Source organism: Anser cygnoides, chromosome 15 (genome assembly GCF_040182565.1).
Source record: "Anser cygnoides isolate HZ-2024a breed goose chromosome 15, Taihu_goose_T2T_genome, whole genome shotgun sequence".
Classification (NCBI taxonomy): domain Eukaryota; kingdom Metazoa; phylum Chordata; class Aves; order Anseriformes; family Anatidae; genus Anser; species Anser cygnoides.
The window spans coordinates 14018341-14039974 of NC_089887.1; the positions used below are offsets into that span (position 1 = coordinate 14018341).

Below are 21634 nucleotides of genomic sequence, written 5' to 3' on the forward strand. Positions count from 1 at the left end.
CGGCACGGAGGGGGCGTGGCCTCGGCGGGGGCGTGGCCTCGGAGGGGGGCGTGGCCCCGGGAGGGGGCGTGGCCGGGCGGTGCGCGGGGCGGGGCGGGGCGGGGCGGGGCGGGGCGGGCTGCCCGCGGCTCCCCGCGCGGAGCGGCGCGATGCGGGGCGGGCTGGGCGCGCTGCCGCTGGTGCTGGCGCTGGCGGGGGCCTCGAGCTTCGTGCTGCTGGCCGTGGCCATGGCGACCGACTTCTGGTACATCATCGACGCCTCCCGCCTGGAGGCGGCCGGCAACGGCACGGCGGCGCTCAGCTCCCACTCGGGGCTCTGGCGGACCTGCCGGCGTGAGTGGGGCGGGGCCTGAGGGAGGGGGCGGGGCCTGAGGGAGGGGGCGGGGCTTGAACGGAGGGGGCGGGGCTTGAGCGGAGGGGGGCGGGGCTTGTACGGAGGGGCGGGGCGGCCGGAGGCCCCGCCCCACTCCCCCCAGCAGCCCCGGGGGGTGCCGGGGTTGGGGGGCTCGGGGTGGTGTCGTGGGGCTGCCCTGAGTCGGGGCGGGGGGTGTGAGCGGGGCCAAAGCGCGGCTGGGCTGAAAGCAGCCAAATATCGCCGGTATGTGAACGGCGCCCGCGGCACTGCGCGACAGGCGTCCCGGAGTAACGCGGCACGGACGGCGTCGGTGCTTGATGCACACCTGCGAAAAACGCCAACACCAGCCCCGTCGCCGCAGCCCTGTGCAGCAGAAAGGCAGGCGACTGCCCTGCACGGGACCCCGACGGGTGTCCAGCAGGTCGGCGCTGTAACGAAGGACCCCACGACCACACGTGGATGTTACAGGATTTTACCCATTTAGTTTCATTGGATGCCGGGCATGTTGCCTGTAGCACTGGAGTTAATCTTGGCTTGACTCCACCATTAGGAACATGGAGTAACCGATGGGCATCGTAGACAAGAAGGACGTTACTTTGGTGGAGTACTGAAAATCCCCTCCTTTGCTTCCCTACTGGGAACAACTTTTTAAAGGAGATGATAACGTATTTATTATATGTACACACACACACACAAAAGAAAGAGAATATATTGCTATATTTCATTTTTGTCCTTTGCTTTTTTCTTTTTCCCCTTCTTTATCAGTTAGGAACAAATGCTACCCTTTGATCAACCCCTTCTGGCATGGGAATGCAAACATCACCGACTCACACAGACAGCTTTTATGTGAGTAACTTTGTGTTATTTCTGTGCTTCCATCCACCCTTCCCTCCCTTCTGAGACACTTACACGGTCCCGGTTCTGATTCGGAGGGGAGCCCTTCAGGCAGGTGCTTTGGCTGCTTCTGTGCCAGAGCCGTCACTGCATGGCGTCCTTAAGTGCGACTTCTGTTGACAGAACCATTTATTTCAGGTCAAGTTCAGCTAATTTTTTTCAGGGAAGCAAGATGCTTCTGCCTTGCATGGCTCAGGAAGGTACCTGATTGCTTAAACTAAATGGCGAGAGTGTTCAAAATACCCCTCCCAAATAGTTCAATCCCTTAAGCAGACAGTTAAATTGCTGTTTAAGACAGATACTTATCTACCCTGTCATTGGGATCCGTTGCACTGAAAAAATAACGAGTGTGCAGGAACTTAAGAAAACAAACCAGTAACTAAAAGAAGTGTTCAAACTCGGGGAAGAACATCGTGTTCAAAAAGCTTGCCTGAAGTTTCTAGTTACATACACTGGTATTCCTTGCCTTACACTAGATTCACTTGTCAGTATCAGAATGTTTTCAGACAGTCCATACTAAACATTTTCAAATGCTTTTGGGCTTCTCATAAAAGATGAATTAGCTTATTTGCATCATCTTTAGCATGATATTGTTCATACAAGAGCTTGTATGTGGGCTTCCTTTTATTTACCTCTCCTCTCTGACCCTATTTGTTTTCCCTGTGCAAGCAGAATGTAAGCTTTTGTCCTGTGCCTTAAAGCTGTATTCTTTCCCCCAAATCCATCCATCTCCCCGAGCAGCCCTTCTGAGAGGCTCAGAGTGTCTTTAATCTCTTGGAGCAGCATCTCCAGACAGAGCTAAACATGGCAAAGAAAGGCTACGATGCTAACGCAGCTGTGCTGCAGCAGTGGCTGCGAAGTTAAAGTAGCAGCACAACCCCAGTGGGCTGCTGAAACTGCGGGACAGACGTATCAACAGGCTCAAGCCTACCCGCACAGGTTGTGTCTCTGTGCTTCCCAATGTAAAAGTGCCATTCCTGTCATCTTCCTTGCTTAAGGCGCAGGACCTCAGCTGCTTGATGTTGGTGAAAACAGTGCAGGTAACTGAGAATGACTGTCTGCTGGATCACGTAACCCTCTCGGGCTAATTTACCCCAAAGTAATATAATTTTTACTATTATTTAATAGTTCACTGAACCTAACCACACCGATCACATTTTAAGTGTGGGTACCTCAACTAGCAAGTTGGAGGTTGTCTAAAATTTTAGGACAAAATTACTAGCATTTCAAAAATTGTGTTCATGTTTGCAAATGCTACATCTGTAATTCTTCTCAGACAAGGAAATTTTAGATTACAGCTCTTTGATGGAAGCTGAATTCTGCCAAAACAGAATCAAAGACTATTATGGAGCTCTTTTTGTTACAAAAATGATGTTGGCTTGGAAACAAAGGACATGTCTTTGGTAGTCACGAAGTGTAAGAAAATAATGAATGGAAAAAGAATGGATTCATAACTGTGTTTACAGACTCTTCAAAGCCTCAGAGAAATTTTGTCTCTCACATCAAATACTATTCTTAGCTTCTTGGGCAAAGACCACAGGCTGCAAAGACACTCGTGTATTTTATTATAAGCGGGTGTAGTCTGCCTAAAAATGAGGAGATAAGGAATTAAGGACACTTTAATTAGAAGAACCTATAAAGTTTGATTAGAATGTGCTACAGAGCGAACTTTTTGATATTTTAGATGGGCAGTTTCAGTGCAGTTAGGCTACAGACCACAGCAATAGCAGCTGTACTTCTAGGAACAACAGGTATTTCTAAGTGTCATCTAGGTTTGTTAAGTACTGAGCTTTATATTTCTTCCTTAGGTATTTTCTGACAGTGGTCACTGAATCATATTTAGGCAGATCAGTGCTAACCTTCACCTTCACCTACAATAAATTTTAACTAGAATTTCAGAGGACAATTCCCACATTCTTGATTCCAGTGTAGTTAAGGTAATTTCTTCATGTGTTGCTACAAGGGGCAAACAGGCTAACTACACAGCTTTAAATGTACTTTTTTTCCTTTGCGTGCCTGTGCGGGTGTCAGCATGAGTCGCATTCACACGGAATTAGTCTCATCCTGTCTAGCTGTACACCCGTATCTCTCCCTGTTTGACTGGCAGACTGCATTTCAGGAGCTCTGGTAACATCAGGCACGTTTCTTGCCTTTTATTCCTAAAAATCTTTAAAGGGCTGTCTCTTAGTGCGGGCACTTAGGGCACACATCAGGAATCCCATTCTGCTTTCTTCAGTGTTCCCGTGCTCTTCCTGGCACATCTTAACTAGACACAAGAGCCAAAAAGACGAGAGAAGGTCTGTGCCTGCGCGCAAAGAGCTGAGTCTAAGTGGCAGCCGACGCGCTGGTCACTGCCCGAAGACAAATCCTTTGTTAGAGAATGAAAAGCCTGCACGTTGCCTCCCTCCACATTTCCAGTCTCTCCCCTATTCATTCCCAGCAGTTTCCTTTTAGGCTTACTGCATGCTTCAGATGGAGCTCCTGACAAATTAGAACAATTGGGCGTACAAATTAAAGCGCTGTGCTACCAGCAGCATCGCTCAGGCAGTCAGCCTCGGTCTTGTTAACCCCGAGAGTATGATGGATTTTCACATCACTAGAGCACCCCGGAGCAATTTCTCTAACAGATTAGACACAAGCGTGCCTTCTGCTGGACATTAACCTTCCACTGGTTTTGTTTTCCTACCACTCCCTCCAGCTGAACATATGACATACACCCCCTCTCCCCCAAACCTACAATGTATAAAATGTTTTCCCACTACAGATTACATTCTGGGATGATTCTGTATTTGTTTAAAACATCAGCCACCATCTACAGAAAGATATGACTTGACTACCTGCCAGGAGCTTTTCTGAATTTTCTGCATTTATAAAATGCCTTTTAGCTGGAGGTGTTTATTTTCCTCTGTTCCATATAGGGCTTTATGAAATACCACGAAAAGGTATCTTTCTGAGGGAAATTCCTCTGTGCTTTCATAACATAAAATTAACATTATTTCTTTTTTCTGGATCTGCTCTGCTAATTTGGTGTAATGGAAGCCCATCAATTTTGTACAGAAACTGAAAAACCTCTTTATTGCATTTCTGGGCACTTCTTTGTAACACGGATTTTTCACAGCAGCAGCCCAGGCTGCAGCAGGTTCTGCACGTCTGAAAGACCTGAACCATGCCTGTGTTTAGCAGAACTGCTCAAATGTACCTAGTACTTTCCCTCTCCAAATGATGCCTGAGCCAGGATGACTGTTACCCCATCCCAGATGTCAGAGGTAATCCCTTCAGCAAAACCTGAAAGAAGCCAAAGATTCCACTGTTACCAGCTGGTAACATTCAAAATCACATCCCAGACATTGAGGATCACATACAGAGAGAGGGAAATGCGTGTATGGAAGAAGTGGCAGGATTTAATCAACTGAAAAGTTTTCCCCAAGAGTTGCTGTAAAATCATTTTATCAAAAAAAAAAAAAAAAGAAGAGGAAAAAAAAGCTTTCAGTGGGAAAAGGTTACTCTTGGGAGTTTTTATAATACAACTATTTTTAACTTACCAAACTCGATATTGTTAATTAAGTAGTAATTACCAGTATAGATTTAAATAAAGGTGCGCCAGTGTAATCTGAGCAAAATGGACAATTTTGTAAATATATATTTTTTTAAATCAGAATTGATCAGTACTCCAGGCTAGGTTCGAGTACTTCTTGTAGGACAGATTAGCTGTCAAAAGAAAAACAGCAGTGTGTCAGCTAGGTACTAAGGTGTCTCGGCAAGACCCTGCTATGAACTTGACTTTTTGGAAGTTCGTGAAACCTCGTGTCTCAGTTGTGGTTGGAGAGTGACCCCTGCCTGGTAGCATTCAAATTACTTCCAGCTACATTCTGAACTACATGCAATACGATTTGCTGATCCTAGAAAGCTGTCGCAAAGGTTTTTCCAAAGCATGGTGGAATTTGTTAAATCGTGGAGATTTCTGTTTTCTGTGTGTTGACTCCCCCCGCCTTGTCGAAAACCAAAGTGTCACAAAACCTCTTTCCTTTTTTTTTTTTTTGGCACGTCAAAGCAATATCCATTATGTGTTACTTGGCCAAAACTTAAAAAGAGGCCATTTTGGTCCAAAGACAGAAGCAGATGCAAAATTACCAAATGCTTAATTCCTCTTAAAATTTCTTAACTTTGCACCCGTAGCTGGTGTTGGGGCCCATTTACACTGCAGAGCTGGGGCTAGTGGTACAAAAATAATGTGACAGGAACTACTGTTAGCTACTGATGGCTACCTGGTTTGCCCCTTTATTTAGTGCTCTTTTCTTCCTGAGCCGTCCTGGGACGATCAGTTCATGTCTGTGGTTTCCACAACTGAAAGAAATGCTTGTAAAACCAAGACGGGAGTGTGCAGCTGCCCATCCACAACTGCTGAAATTATTCTCCCCAGTGTATTATTATTATTTTTTTTTTAAGTCATTAATTTACTTGGACCCATGAGGCTGCAGACAAGTTAGTGCTTCCTGCAGGGAACTGGCGCTTCCTAGAGGGAAACAAGCTCCGCAGTAGAGGCAGTTCCTAAATACCTCCGTTGTAACGTGACAGCTGCCTCAGTTTCTTCCTCAACAGAATTAGTTTAATAAGACTGGATTTCCTCACAGCATGCAGACCCTGTAACAGTCACTAACCAGCTGCTTTCACTCTTCTCCCCCCTCTTAATAGTTCTGCTTCATTTTTACTGAGTTAAATGATTGTACTCATGCTGCTATCCCAGAATGACTATTTGTTTGGCTGCCATTGCATATTACCTGGGGAATTTACAGTTCTCCGCGATTTTTCTCTTTGGTTTCAACTTATCAAAAAGAACAGCTATGGTTGGACTACCCATCAAGAGCCAGTGCAGGGGCCATGTGAAATAAGTCCCAAGTGAAGTACACAGGATTTCTGTCTTCACTGATATGGTAGATGTATACCCAAACAGATCGTTGTTTCTGAGCACCAGTGCAGTGGTCCTTCAGAGGGGCTCCAGTCCTTACAGTAGATATTATAGTAAATACGTACAGAAATCTGAAATAACAGAGTGACAACTTCAGATGAATGTCCTCATTTTCATATATCATTGCTATCATAGCAATAGAATTTGAACCGTGTTGCACTGCTTTTGTTTACCGTTCCATCCATTGAAGCTTCCCATCAGGTCAGCATCATTATATTTCTCCTGTCTTCACTTTGTCTTCCAGTTCAGCTCAAAGATTTGTTAGCAGAAAAGAGCACAGAGCTGACACCACTAACCCAAAGTCCAGAGGCTAGCCAATTATCCTGGGCCACCCTAATCCTGTCAGCCCTCCTCCACCACCACCTTTTCTCTGCTGAACGGGGGAATCCAGGCCCTCGTGTCGCTGGGGTTCTAGCCCAGAAGCCTCACATCCAGCCACAGACAGCAGTTCTTTTCTATTGCGTGTTTCTTTAGGTCGTTTCCTGCCTTCCTTCCGAGCAGGTCAGGCTTTCTGAGTGCACCACTTCATCCCCCCTGCCAAACCTTTCCAAGGCAGCCCTGCTGGCTGTTGCTCCTGCCGGCATTCTGCTTGAGCTGCAGGCTTCCGTGCAGCTCCTTCTGAGGGGCTGTTTAGTTACTGCTGGGGAAGACAAACAGGTCCCTAATTAGGCTCTTCTGAGCTGCTGCCATTCGGATTATTTCTGATGAGATGACTGTTGCAGATTTCTAGAGGCTCCTTGCTATAATATAAGCTGTGCAAACAAATCCAAAGTTAGTTTGCAGCAACAAAGCTCCAGCAGGTTAGCAGGAGACGATTACCAAAGCTGCTAGACCTGCCAGTGGTTAGCGCCGATACCATTCAGTTCCTGTACCTCGTTCCAGAGATATCTGTTACAAACTGCTCATCACCAGCTGTGTCGGATGGTAATTTAGAAATGTCTGCCAAGTTCACAGATCTGGACGCATGCTGCGTGTGGATGGCACTCTTAGAGACATTTGGTCACAGCTCGAGTAAAACAGCTTTGGCTAGCTGATGTAAAACCGCATGAAGACACAGCAAGCAAAGTACTTTTTATATGTTAGTTTGTTTCAGTATTGGATCTCCTGGGCTAGACTGACAGGGAACTTGGGCATTATTGAGAAATCAATGTGGGAAACAGCTCTGCTTTATGGGGAAGTGCACGTACCTGTTGTTGTGCAAAATGCTTGTTTTTTCAATATTGATCTTATCAAAATAAAGACAGTTATATGCATAACACATAACAGAAATGTGTATTTCAACACAACCTAAAAAGAAAAGTTTGCAAAATTTGTGTTTGAACTTCTCTCCCAAGTAATTATTGAAGGCAGAAATACAGTAAAGATATTTTAAGTCATGTCCTTCTATAAACTAATTCTGTCCCTCTAATCAAGGCATATAATGGCATAATATCATATGCCAGACGGCATGAATTCAAATTCCTGAGTGGTTTCCATGGCAGCATCTTAGAATAAGTTTTCCAGGCAGTTGCAGATTGCATAGAAGAAGCACGAATGGGTATTAGGTATTGAACTAGAACACTCAAGGTGATAAAAGTCCTGTTTAGCCAAATGCAGTCCATTAAATATTTGATTTTAAAACAGCCGCAGGTGATTCATGAGAGACAATGATCCCAGCTATATGTAGGAAAAGGCTCTGTTAAGTGGGATGTGTGGGTTTCACCTGATACATCCCTAAAACATACATACCTTCAGTGCAGAGGGCCTAAAAACCAGTTATTCTGATGTTGCATGCAGTTGTCACAGATCACTAATGTAGTTTATGACACTCCCCAGGGTAACGCTCTGGGGTATGGGTTTGTTCTCCCTTTGGTTCAAAAGAAAAGATGACACTCGGGACCTGATCACCCGCACTTGTCCTAGCTAAGGTTACAGTCCCAGCTGCAGAAGCTGAAATCACACCATGGAAAGGAAGGTCAAAGAACGAGCAACTGTCAGCACTTCTGTCCTGAGGAGTGGTTTGGTAGCAGCAGCTTTGACTAGTGAGGGAAATGACAAAGCACAGGCCCTGTGGTGAGCTTGTTTACATGACTACCCTCCCACCAAAGCCAGGCCTGGGGACAGTTGCACCATTCAGACTTTTTAATGTTAATTGCATCAGCTTTCATCCCTCCAACCCCTCTCACCTCTTACCCACAAGACTAGTATTACTAAAGCTAAGAGAACACATGGATATCAGAAAGGTGGAGGATCAAAATCAGGCCTAATACCCTCAGGAAGCACAACCAGGGCAGAAGACTAGCCTGTTCCTGCTGCCTCTGTAGAAAATGAGAACTAAATTGTGTACCAAACCTCTGTTCTGTCATGTCACATTGCATCGTGTCCCTGACAACCACTTCTGACTATGTAAAACTCCTGGGCCAAGTTCTGTGCCTATTCCTCCTTTTGCCAACAGCTTTGACGTACTGATTTATACACAGTGAGCTGAACGCTGATTTGAGCCTTAGCACCTGGGAACTCCTGCAGGTTTGTGTTTCCCAGTCATCAACATCCGCCATGGGCCAGTTTTGCTGAAGGAAAGCCCAGGCAGTATCCCCAGATTTAGAAGCAAGGAGAGAAAGTGCTCCCTTCCACGCGGAATGCTGAATTCCTGCTTCCTGGACGTCAACTGATACCGACGCAGGCCTAAGTCTGGCTCATTTAATACAAGAAACTAATTCCAGCATAAATGAAAAGAAATGGAGGAACAAAAGGGTGACCTCCCAAAACTTTGTCATGTGCAACATTTTTCCTTGGGAGCATGTCATGTACTACACAAAATGACTAATTATGTCTTGAGACCAATTCCACTCAAGTGAAGAAATGAAGTGTCTGCCCTGTTCCCATGCTGGCTCTTCCTAGCCTTCCAAGGTCTCCCTGAGCGTAACTCAGGGTCTCCAGAACACCAGCGTAACCAGAACTCACATCATGCTTTCCAAAGAGAATCCAGGCTTTCTAATAGGTCACAGTATTTCATTGCCAGTTCATTGCAAAACTGAATGCTATCTTTTTTGCTTTCATTATAATTTTATTTCTGGCTTCCGTCAATCCATCTTTTCTTTTATCTCTAGTGCTTGGTGCATCTTCTAGCTGAGGCAGTTTGCTCTTTTTTCATTACATTTGCTTGAGATTTTTCCTTCTCTCCACTCATCAGGTCCAATGAATGTCCAAGCTACAACAAATAATGAACAAAACTACCAGGACTCTTTCTTATATAAAACAACAACCACCACCACCAACCAACCAACAACAACAAAAAACCTTGCTATGTTTGATCAGAATACTCTAGTACTTTGCCTCAAGATGTTTCGTTAGCTCACTGGGAATATCTGAGAGGATTCTTCAACCATTAAGAGCTAAACAGCTAAGTCCTTGACACATTACAAGGCACCATCAAGATGGCTGAAAGAGCAGCTTTGTTCTAGAACTGAACCAAGTTACATTTTTTAATTAGCCTTAGAGCAGATTCAGTTTTAATTTACAAAGACATTCTCCAACTTGCTTCAGTGACTTTACAGTAGTACAAATGAGGAATAAGATGAATAAGTTACTCCCATTCATAAATTTTCTGAGAGTAAATTTTCAGAGTGAAGCTGAAAGGCAATTTGCAGATTTTTCTTCTTTATACAGAAGGTAATGAGGAACAAATACCTATATTAATGAGGTAATAACAAATCTTTACCTAATTATCAAAGTCAAGTGGGTGTTGCAGTACCCAGCATCACTCACGAGTCACAGCTCCAAAGAAACAGACTGAACTAACTAATTGAAAGAACAAGCACAGAAGCAACACAAGTTGATCCCTGACTGTGTGTAATCATTACAATTATACTGAAGAGGATAAGCTGGATTCTTACCCGCTGACAAGTGGTGTACCTCCACATAAGCAGGAATTACAGACACTTAAAAAATATGATCTGATCATACACAAACTCCGATCTTCTGACTCATTTTCCTTGGGAACTAGCTAATGTTGTATTGTTATTTATCTGTGAAATTAAGTAAGTCACTGAAGCCCAGAACCCCTCAGAAAATGGAATGTAAGTTTCCTTTCTCAGTAACTCTTCCCTCTTCAGGTATAAAGTATAAGTGGATGCTGGAAACTGGATTTACTTTATTTTTTGTTACTATTCTAGGAAAGGTAGGGTGGAACACTGAATAGATTGCATGAGAGAGAATGAGACAAAGATGGTTTATGATGGAAAAACAGCATGATATGAAAAATACATAGCAACCCTCTGTTTACACAGCTACTAAAATGTTATAGGGATCAATAAGGACTAATGTAAAACATTTAGCATAGGAGGAAGCAACCAGCAGAGGCTAATGTCCTTAGTGAAGCTGCTGTAGAAAACAATGACAGACACAGAATGAGAGCTGGGTAGGGAAATTTGCCTCTACTTCTTGTTCTGCTGCAACAGATGAAAAGGTCAACAGTTTGGTAGATCAGTTCAGCAGAGGGCATGACAGAAAAGAAAGCATTTAAACAAAACATCTGCTAGACTTCACCACCCAAACAGAACAATGCCACTCACTATGATAGGTATGATTTAGATAACCTGACTGCTTTTTATTAAGGTTGCTAGTGACTACCAGATGCAATGCATCACCTGCTAGCCAGCTAGGCTTAATACCTGGGAACAGATTTATTGCTTAAACATGTCCACGTAGACGTATCCTTTATCGTCACAGTCTCTGAAGCACAGTCTATAAAGGGCTTCCTCTGAATGATGCCTTTTTCTCCATATCATGTATTTGTCCTGCCTACTTAAATCGAGAACCCCAGAGATAGTTCAGTTCCTTGTTTGTGCTGCACAGAAGGCAGCTTTGATCCTGATTAGGGCCACTGCTCTCAATAATGATTGATTATAAGTTATTAATTATTAATTATCCAGTGACACCACAGTAAAACATTATAATACTAACATTCTTCATTTTTCTTCAGACATGCATGGGACATTTGTCATCCTGATGCCCCTCAGCCTGATATTGATGATTTTTGGAGGAATGACTGGATTCATCAGTATTCTTGCCAGGGCCTACCTACTGCTTCTAATGACGGGTCTGCTTTTTCTTTTCGGAGGTACTATATCAAACTCCTGGCTTAATGCTTTTAGATAATAAGAGATTATATCTAGGAAACATCACTTTACCTTCCAGCAAAAAAGGTGAAGCAAGACTTTGCTTTCAGAATAATGCTGCTGCTCATTCACTTGGTGTCTGTGCAGCTCCTGACAGGGCTCTGGAGTAGAAAAGCTGCCCCACACAGCCAGGAGTGGCTGTGATCACACACAACCATACATCTGTGTGGAGCGAGTCACACCTTGAACACGACTGCTCTGTTTATTAACACAAAAGATTAAATACCTTCGCAGCACAGCGCTCAGACTCTTCACAGGTGAGGTCTGAAATCTGAAGTTATGGAGACGTGATTTTGGTATTAGTAGAGCACATGGTTTAATAGCCTGGCACACACCTTACACCTATAAACTTAAATGACATATTTTCAAAGGAGTTTGAGTAGAGTTCCTGAAGGGGGTCTTGCTTGGTATTCCTGGGTTGCCTTTACTGCTAGTTCTGAGCTGGAGTGGTGTCTCCAAACTGTTGGGGCACAAAGCCTTCAGCTCGTTGCACCACCCCAGCACAGCCAGCCACAGGCAGCTTCAGGTCACAGCAGCAGGTTCTAGGACTTCAGTGGCTTGTAAGAAGGCCAAACACCATACAGGGAAGGCGCTGAGGGTTATTTGCCCATCAGTCACATGCTCACAGTGTAACACTGACTGAAGAGGTTTGTGCTCCTCAGGGAAGGTGCTGTATGGAGCACGTCACAGAAGAATTTTCCGATTTGTCACAATCGCCAATTGTACAGCATATTGTTTGAAAAATCTGATGATTTTATACATATTTCATTATTTTTGCTCTATAGTAACACCAGAGTTCCTCTTTAATCCTCATGGACCCAGGCTGTGTCTGCACCAGCGCAGAGCTAGGTTCTGATCCCTGGACCAAATGTGAGTGAGACCAAAGTCTGCCTCGGCCCGCCTTAGGCCGACAAGGATCCCAAACAGCGCTGCTCATTGAAGTCACCCATAAATAAACCCCTTCCTCCCTTCCTGTTGGTAGCTGGACTGAGAACAGCAGCACTGTTCACACAGAAGATAAGCGCAATTACTGCACTTCACCCAAAATCCACTGACATGCACCCAAACACTGCTGCCACCTGAACCACCTGTTTGTTACTCACCTGTTCCTGGCCCTTCTGCCCATGTCTTCATGTGGTAGTGGCCTGGTTGCCAACTTTTTTACAACCAGGCTTTTGCAGGGGATGGAAGCTCCGTTGTTTTTATTGCCCCTGTTCAGATTACTAAACTGAAATTCCATGTTTTGAAATTCTTACGGAAGGAACCCCCAAAGAGTTGTGTTAGTTGGTGTAACATTTCAATTTGAAGCTAGTGAAATTCTTTTAAGTTTTGTGGGGTTCATTTCATCATTATTTTTGCTGTAACCACAACCTCTGCATTTTAAAAAGTCATTTACGAATTGAAACAAAAAACATTCTGTCAAAGTAGGATAGCTGGGTTTAAATTCATCTCTGTTTTCCTCCCCCAAAGATATATTCAGTAGTATTTCATGAGGTACTTGAAACAGAAATTTTCTCCCACAGAAAAGGGGATCGTCAGTATTGGTCCACATCACCTGTTCCTATAGTCCTGTTTTTAAGAGACTGAGAAGAGATTGTTGGAAGGAAATGTGCTGCTGTCTTGAAGTCTTGATTGACCTTTTTAGTCTGAAGTGCTCTTACAAAGACCAGCCACCCCCCATTATGCTTTTCTTCTGAAAAACAAAACAAAACAAACCAACCAAACAAAAAAGACAACCCCGTAAGTCCTATTTTCTTAGAACATCAGAAAGCTGAACTCACTAAAAAGGCTTAGGCTATTTGAAAACTACCCTAAATAGTAAGTGAAAGATGAAAAGCCGTGAAGTGCAAAGCATGATTATCCTGTTGAGGAGTGGAGTACTGTGCCTTTCTAAGACACACGGGGTTGCAGAGAGGGAAAGGAAACACAAAGACATTATTGGGGAAGGGTGGCTACAGTTTGTTCTGAACCTGCAGCTAGCGCTGTTTCCGAGGACAGCGTGTACAGACTGACACAACACCAGAGCCTCCTACTCAGGCAGTACTGTTTGGCTGTTTCAGCTGCACCGAGGCTTGATGTGTGTAACAGGTCGATGCAATATTCCAGTTCATGAAGCTTGATACTGATTAGATAGTGCTGTCTTGCCAGAAGGAAGTAGTTTAGGTTGTAACTCTAAAAACGTGATTATTTTGGAAAATAGCAGAACTGATATGTTCCACATCCCAAGACATGCTGTTTGGTTCCTTTTTTTTTTTTTCTTTTTTTTTTTTTTTTTAAATGCAGTTACACTCGAGGGGGAACACAACTCAACAAACCTTAAAATTTCAATGAAGCAGTCACTATTTCCATTTCAGCTCACAAGAGGTATAGAGAAGTGATTTTTTTCCCCTTGCGGAGGCCTAGAACAAGGCACAGACATAAAAGCATGGCTAAAATCAAGAATATGAGCATGAATTTTCACCGTTGGATAACCCAATTATCTTCTGTCTTAGTCTGCCTCTACTAAAACTTGTCTTTCTGGCAAAAACATAATCACATCTAGACTTACACTGTGATAAAAGCCCAACCGAATTTTTTATCCCTCAGAATCAGATAAGACACCGTCTTTTCCAACAAACGTTCCAGTGACTCCTACTTCCCCTAGACCACAGTCCTCAGATTCTGGGCCTTCCTCTGTCTTCTTTCTTGCCACTGAATGAAGTCTGAAGTTTGTACATGTCCTTTGAGTGAACAGATGATAGGCCCAGGATGTAGCATGGGCTTGTGCTACATGTACAGTTCCCCAGGTTTGCTAGTTTCTGTACAATCCTTTCATTCTGAAAACATCTGGCTTCTTGTTTGAGAGTCAACATTCAAAACCATCCTAAATTCAGGTCACTGACCTGAAATGCAAGAACCTCTTGCCATGGGCTTTCTTGCATAAACAACTGTACATGATGCACAGCAATGAGAAATTAGGATGTGTTATAACACACAATGAAGACAGAGATGCACAAGGTACCCGTAAAAGACATGACTAGATTTCTATTGCAGAAGGCTTGTTGCTACACATTCTGATTCAGTATTGAACTCGAGAAACTCAATATATAGAAAAATAAAACTTTTTCTCTCACTCTTCCCTAAAAAACAGCCTTGACGCAACTGGGGAGGTAGACAGAGGCTAAGTGGTAATCTGGCCTAGGTAGATAGGAAGGAATGGCAAGGAATCCCTAAGAGGAGTGCAAGTATTTTTACTTTCTGCAGTGGATCCTGATTAACTGAATGTGTTTTTCTTTCCCAGCACTTGTTACGCTTACAGGGATCTGTGTCTACATTGCATATTCAGCTGCTGCCTTTGAAGAAGCTGTCTGCCTCCTGAGGAGTAAGGATGTCCTGGTAGAAATCGACATCAGGTTTGGCTGGTCTCTGGCCCTAGTATGGATCTCGTTTGTCGCAGAAGTGCTCACTGGGGCTGTGTTTCTCCTGGCAGCGAGAGTCGTGGGCCTGAAACGGCGGTGTGAACAGGCGCTTTGAACAGCAGGTATCATTGCAACAACAGAACCCTGCAGAGCCTAGAAATGTGGATCGCTCGGTCGGTGTGGTCACTAGGGGTAATAAAATTGGCAAGGCCGTGACTAAATATCTTGCCAGCTGCCATAAACTCTCCTCAAAATTATCTACAAAATACAAAAATTCTGATAAATCAGTAACACATTTTTAGTGTTGTCAATAAGGAAACCTTTGTAGCTTTAGAAGAAAGTACGCTGCATTGTTAGTGTTTTTAAAATAATTTCATCTGGTAGCTCATATGACATAAACATTCATTGCTTAGAACAAGACAAATTTCTGGCTTTCTGTTCTCTTTCTGCTTCCCCATCTGTTGTCCCTCAGAGTACCCTGCAGGCCAGCCTGCACGGTCCACTTAGCTTCTGGTTTCTCCTCTGAGACTCCTAATGGGTATGTCCAGAATTCCAGGCACATTGGCAGCCTCTACCATACACAAAATATGATGTCTATATACCTGAAGCCAGGCGGAGAGTGTGGGGGCTAAGTATCCTCTATTCATACTGCACACACTCCGTACGGCTTTGTTGCACAAAGTAAAATCAAAAGTAAAGGTCCAGAATAAGAATTTCAGAGAATCTGGAGAAATTCAGTGATAATCTCCAACACCATGGCATGGCTTGGATATCTAGTCTAGTGTCCACCTCCCATATTTATAGGATCTTTCTTTTCCCTAGCATCTCCCCAAAGAGGCCCTCCTCACTCCTCTACCACAATCACACTAGTGCTGTGACAACACACAAAAATGATCATTTGGGAGATCAGAGAACCCCAGAAGCCCACTCTATGTCAGCTACGTCTAATGACTAAGGAGAAACACAGCATCATGCTCTCTTTTTAAAAATCATTACTCTTACAGTAAAAATCCCCCAATGCTTGTGGCATAATGCCACTGGATAACCCTGGGGGAAAGGGGCCACTGGAACAGAAAGTCCTAACAACTCCAGCCTTTAATAAATAGTTAAATGGAAGACAGCAGTATAAAAGTGATGCTGGGTGGACATTCAGGCTTCGACACTTGCCAGACAGGAAGCTCCATGCCATCCTCACGTTCTTTGAAATGTGGAAAAGATTGATTAGGGTTAGTATAGGAATAATACGTGAGAATAATCGTTGTAGAAATGGTTTAGTGATGGGACTCTGTAAGTCAGGTTGACAGTTGGACTTGATGATCTTGAAGGTCTTTTCCAACTTAAATGATTCTATGATTTTCTAAAAATGAGCTTTGGTGCTGTGAAGAAATGAAAGGATGTAAGGCCTAGATACTGTGAATGACTCAATACTCGTTATCCTCCAGACAGTCCTGACTATGGCTGCAAACTTCTCAAGGGCAATGTAACGGTGTGCGTACTACTCTCAGAGAAAGCTACAGCTGCTTTTCTGGATGTTTTAATTAACTACTGCAGCCAGCCCCAATCTATCAGATGCTTTGGGCTACATACTTACCCCCTTCAGCTCATTACAAGCTGCTTTTCCAATTCCGTAACACAGAAGACATATCTGATACATTTCCCAATTTTTACTTTGCAAATTTGATGCTTCTTTCTCATGAAAACACTAACATGCTTTGTGCTACAGTATGTTTAACCTGTGCCCAAAACTGCTGAGTAAAACTGAGCACACAGGATGCCTGAATTTTATCTGAAGTGCCAAGCAATCTGGTTTTCATTTATTTTACCTCTGGGCAATTGCACTTAAGTGAAAATTTACTTTCATGCCCTCTGAAGTTATTCAGGAAATTTTCCCTGACTGCTGTGGCCTGGCATAAAGACCTGAAAGTGTAAAACTGCCCCACTACCTTTCTGTTATGTTACAGACAACTTCAGCGTATTACAACAGCTCAAGACCGTGACTCAGGAGTTGTCAGGAAGGCACGCTGTCATTGGGCAAGTCCCTTGTGCTTCCTCTAGTAGCACAAAGGGCATCATCTACCTACCTCTGTTAAACATCGGAACAACTTTATCGTCTTTTTTTAAAGATTGCACATTTACTGAGCTCAGCTCTGATCTTAGTCCCACAGTACCAAGCACTTCACAAAAAACAGCGGCAGTGAGCTTCGCAGATAAAAGGAAAGGAAAACATTACTACGCTGCTGTGAATGGGGAACTGAGGCACAAACACTGCCCATGCTCAAGCAGAACCAGAGGTTTCCAAATCCCAGCCTAAGACCTCGGGTGGCAGGCATGCCATCAGAATGAAGTGGGGTTAGAAGTCTTGAACAGAGCGAGCAGTAGAAGTCCTGTTAATAGCCTAATTAATTTGTAATTCTCAGTTGCTCCCACGTGGGTTTTCACATATTTTCCACGTTGTCTTGCGTTGGGACAGTGTAATGGAGTCATTTGACAAGTTAAAGCATACCAAATCAGCGCTATAAGGAGGATAAGAAAAAATCCTTTGTAGCCAAAATTCCACGTGAATTGCTCTTTAAGTGAATTATGTAAAATGTAATACTTCTATATTTTGGTGCTGGTGAAGTTATTTAACATAGTACGATTTGTATGATGTTAGACATTACAGTAAGCTGTAATAGTAACATACCATCTGAGTTATTTTTCAATGTTTATTACAGACGTTCTATAACAGTGGTTTTGAATGGCGTAAAATTAAATAAAATGACAACCCAGAGCTGGGAATTATTTATAAAGACATGGAATAACTAAGATGTATATATATTTTTCTTTAACTTTTTCTGCAGATCTATTCTACAGTTTATATGATGCTTTTGAAGTACCTGTGTCACACGTGGTAGGTATTTATAAGATACTTACGCAGCTACAATATACAGTACTCAAGTGATCAAACCTAATTAGAAAGCCAGTGAATCTGCTATTGGATTAGAGCAATTCACATTTCCATGGCTTTCCTGAATTTCTCATTCTGACTTCCTGCAATATCTCGCACAATGGTAATAAAGAGTAATTTTGGCTCCTCAATATTTGTATAGCCCCTGATTTTTTTTTTTTGAAATTCCTTCTGAATACAAAGAAAAAGATTGTTTTGAACAGTCAACAGAACTAGACAGAAACAATAGAAAACAATAGCTTTAAACAGTTTGAAGTATTATACTAGAAAGAGAAAACATCCTGGAAAAGACTTCATGTAATTCAATCCAAGGGATCTTATCAGCCTCCTACTTATAATGAAACTAATATTTACATGATACCCAGTTCTTTGCTATATTTTTCCAAAATGCACTACTGAAACGAAGAGACTTGACTGTTCCCAGTACCTCCTGGTGAATTGCAAACTCATAGGTAATTGGCCACAGTTAAAGTGAAGAAAAATAAACATTATACTGAGCAGAGCAGTAATTTGAACTGATAGAGTGCACAGAGCTACTGGCCAATGCTAGCCACTCACTTAAAGGCTCCCTCAGAGGATGGCAGATTAGGATAGGGAAGGTCACAGAAATCCATGGGGGTGGAAAAACTTAAGATCTGTAAGAGCTTTAGAGGAAATGCCGGTGAATATAATGTAGACATGCAACCACAGGGAGTCTGGGTCGGTTCCTGAGCTGGGTGCTGTAGAGCTGCATTTCTACTTCAGAAATCCTGATTTCCTTTTTCTCTGCTTCAGTTTACAAATTTCTCGGAGTGAACCAGTTTCCCAAGATATACCAGTAAAAACACGTCTCCTATTAACAGACGAAGTTGCCTCAACTCTCCCTGGAACTGGCATAACCATGCTCCAGAGTCTCCCCTGTGCCCCAGTGCTCCCCGTTTGTTTGCTCAGCGGGCACAGTCGTTAGCTCAGCAACCGCAGGCCCGCAGGATCTGGCCAGATGTTCTTGGAGGCCAGGCAACACCACCCTGAAGGCCAGTTCAACCCACAGGCTTTAGCCATCCCTCTTTTAGGTTATAGGTCTTTAGCTTCTGAAATACATTCTAGTTAGGTTACAAAAAAAACAAAAACAAAAAAAAAAAACCCCACACCATCATAATTTTTTTTCTTTTCCTGAAACATAATAGAGCTGTCTTACTGTAATAACTTTCTTGTACTTTTTACAAATCAGCTTTAACCCTAACTAGGCCCTCAAATGTTTCCCCCTTTTTGCCAGTACTTTCAGCAGTCACACTTGTGTCACATTCAATCTCTGGATGGATGCCAGCAGTGGCAGTATCCACACTGCTGGGTCACATCCCGCGTGGGTGACACGTATGTAACGCTAGCAAGCAGAGTTTGAATGCTGAGTCGAGACCTTTTAGTGTTTTACACGGATTTGCACAGAAGCAGCAGTCTCTGCTGACATCTTGTGACAACACTGAGCAGTTGGCTGTATTTGGAAAGAAACAATTTCCATACATGCTACTTTTGGTACGGTTTGAAGAGAAGAGGAGACTACCACGTTCACTAGGCTGTAGCTGCTCTATTTTAAAGCCTACAGAATCCCACCTATGAACTGCCGTATCCAAGGCAGTAACTCTGCATCTGGCCACATTTCCCAGCTGCTGGCCACCTAAAATTAAAATGTCAGGTGATGGAAAATGTACTGTTAACCTTCCCCCCCTCCCCTTTTTTTTTTAAATAAAAAATAAAAAGCAAACAATTTTAACTGTTTTTACTCTTAGGAAATAGAGCAATGGTATTGGGTTTAGTTTATTTGTCACAAATGTTGACATTATTAAACTCAATCAAAATGAATACCTGGGAATATAACTTATAACAGAAAAATAAATACCTGTATATCATGGCTTATTTCCTGAATATGTCAGACTGACTAAGGCTTGAACAACTGAACCAGACAGACTTCAGGACTGGTATAGAAAACGTAAACGAGGTTGTTCAGGAAACAGAATGCTACGGTTTTCTGTAGCTCTTCAGTTCTTAACCCTCTCTCAATGGCAACATTTTTTTTTCCAAAAAAAATCAGTCAATTCTGTTCTGAGCACAAGATGAGCAACTTCAGTGAGATCCACCAAAACGTCGAACTTTGTGCAACAACAGTCAATGTAGAAGAGATGAACTCTAACCTCCCACCTCTATTAGATTAGATCTTCCTTTCTTGGGGACTGTGGCAGCATTGTCCACTCCTGATCTACGAACGTATTTCCTCGTAGACTACTTGGAAACATCTGTAATTTTTCCAGGCCAAAGTACAAAGGCAGAGCATCTCCTGTTCTTAACAGTGGTGCAGGATCAGGTTGGTAGACTTATATGTTGGATGAACACTATTTTGGGATAGTTCCTCCATGGAAAGCAGTTAGCTAGCAGTCTGCAGGTTATGTGGACTCAGGTACTCAAGGGAAAGGAAGAGAAATGCGATGTCATACCCCACTGCAACCGAAGCAGCATTGACAGATTGAAATCTCTTGTGACATGCGACCTAGTTTCTCAATCTATCACCTAAGAAAAAACATCTATGTGATCCTACAGGAAGCTTTGAGGTGCCACTACCACTGAGGACAAGGCTCTGAAGCTGCTACTTGTAAAACCATCAGAGAAGAGGGAATATGAGACTGTAAACCCACAAGTTTTCATCAGTTAATGAGTTACTGTGTATTGGCCAAGCTGTCACAGCTGTATTTATATTCTCAAGTCATCTCACAACAGTCTTGAGAATTAAAATGCATTTATTTCAGCACACTGCCTCTACAGCCTGATCCTATTCCCACGGTGGTTTAAGTTAATGGTTTTAATCTGGAGCTGACCAGAGCTGATGAACAGTGAAGTGTTAAAAAGCAGCATCCTAGCCCTTGCGGGAATTTGCTTCTACCACTCATTTCAAAGCTAGCTGGAAGACTCCTTGCTTCGGGTTGGAAGGATGGCAGGCAGCTCCCTGAAGAGCTTTTGGCTCATTATTTTACTGTTTTCATTTTTGCCAGGGACAAGGCAAACACTTGTCATGGAAGGCTGGGACTCTCCCAGCGTAGTGCTCCCTAGGTGTCGAAATGGATTTGTCTGCCAATAGCCGAACAGCACTTGCTAATGGCTTATGCTTCTGGACAACACATCTGGCTGCTGGAGGAGCTAGCATATTTCTCCATCCAACCTGGGCTCCTCAAATATTTATAAGCTAATGTTGCCTGTAATGCCTGCAGCATACAGAGAGACTGAACCGAACTGCACTGTGGAGGAGTCTCTTTTCTACAGCCTGATGGAGTTGGCTGCATCACCGCTGTGAAAACCCTTTGGCATCATAAACCTTTTATTGCCACAGCTCCCACTTGACTAGTATTATGCAGTGAAGCATTTAATTATGCAAGAAAACACACAAAAATAGTTTTATAACTGTCAGGCAAGAATCCACAGAAACAACAAACTTTGTTGGACTTGCAATAACAAGTCTTCTGAGCTATCTGCCTTTCTGTTTAGAGACAGGTGAGGCAACAGCTGGAGCCAGCAGACTTGGAAGCTTCCTGTCCATGGCAAACATCCCATATGACAGGACCTTGATTTGGTCCTCAGTACTTCTGATAAAATGGAATAATTCTCTGTAAGATGGAACTGAGAGGATCAGGCCTGTTTCATTCAATGAAGAGACAAAAAATAAATTGTTTCAATACAGTGTGCAGCATAAAATTTTTCTTTCTCAAACTCACAAATAACGCGGTATTTCATGAAAACGAAGGAAGGAAGAGCCTCAGGGTGCTCTCAGCCAACACAAATTACAAGCCTCTCTTCTAGATTCAAACGTCACCTACAGGATCACCTCACGTCCCGGCATTCATTGCTTAGGTTGCCACTGGAATTTATGCAAACACCCAGGTGACAGGACTC

General features: G+C 43.2%; 1 protein-coding gene across 3 annotated transcripts; it reads left to right on the plus strand.

Annotated features, from left to right (window-relative positions):
- Positions 1–122: 122 nt before the first annotated feature.
- Positions 123–19392, plus strand: TMEM114 (transmembrane protein 114). 3 transcript variants are annotated; one of them, XR_010825015.1, is made up of 6 exons: positions 123–333; positions 1121–1201; positions 11179–11316; positions 14655–14894; positions 17613–17662; positions 18494–19392. XR_010825015.1 is itself a non-coding variant. In XM_066977417.1 (5 exons), the coding sequence occupies exons 1-4, from the start codon at positions 150–152 to the stop codon at positions 14885–14887; spliced, it is 636 nt and encodes a 211-aa protein (XP_066833518.1). In that variant the 5' UTR covers positions 123–149; the 3' UTR covers positions 14888–14894; positions 17613–17856. The 3 variants fall into 3 exon arrangements, 2 of the variants coding, with proteins under 2 accessions (XP_066833518.1, XP_066833519.1); XM_066977417.1 differs by lacking the exon at positions 18494–19392 and having other exon boundaries at positions 17613–17856; XM_066977418.1 differs by lacking the exons at positions 17613–17662; positions 18494–19392 and having other exon boundaries at positions 14655–17563.
- Positions 19393–21634: the final 2242 nt, after the last annotated feature.

Coding starts and splice junctions, on each gene's coding strand:
- TMEM114 (XM_066977417.1), top strand. CDS start 150: ATGCGGGGCGGGCTGGGCGCGCTGCCGCTGGTGCTGGCGCTGGCGGGG. Junction 334..1,120: donor GCTCTGGCGGACCTGCCGGC/GTGAGTGGGGCG, acceptor CTTCTTTATCAG/TTAGGAACAAATGCTACCCT. Junction 1,202..11,178: donor CTCACACAGACAGCTTTTAT/GTGAGTAACTTT, acceptor ATTTTTCTTCAG/ACATGCATGGGACATTTGTC.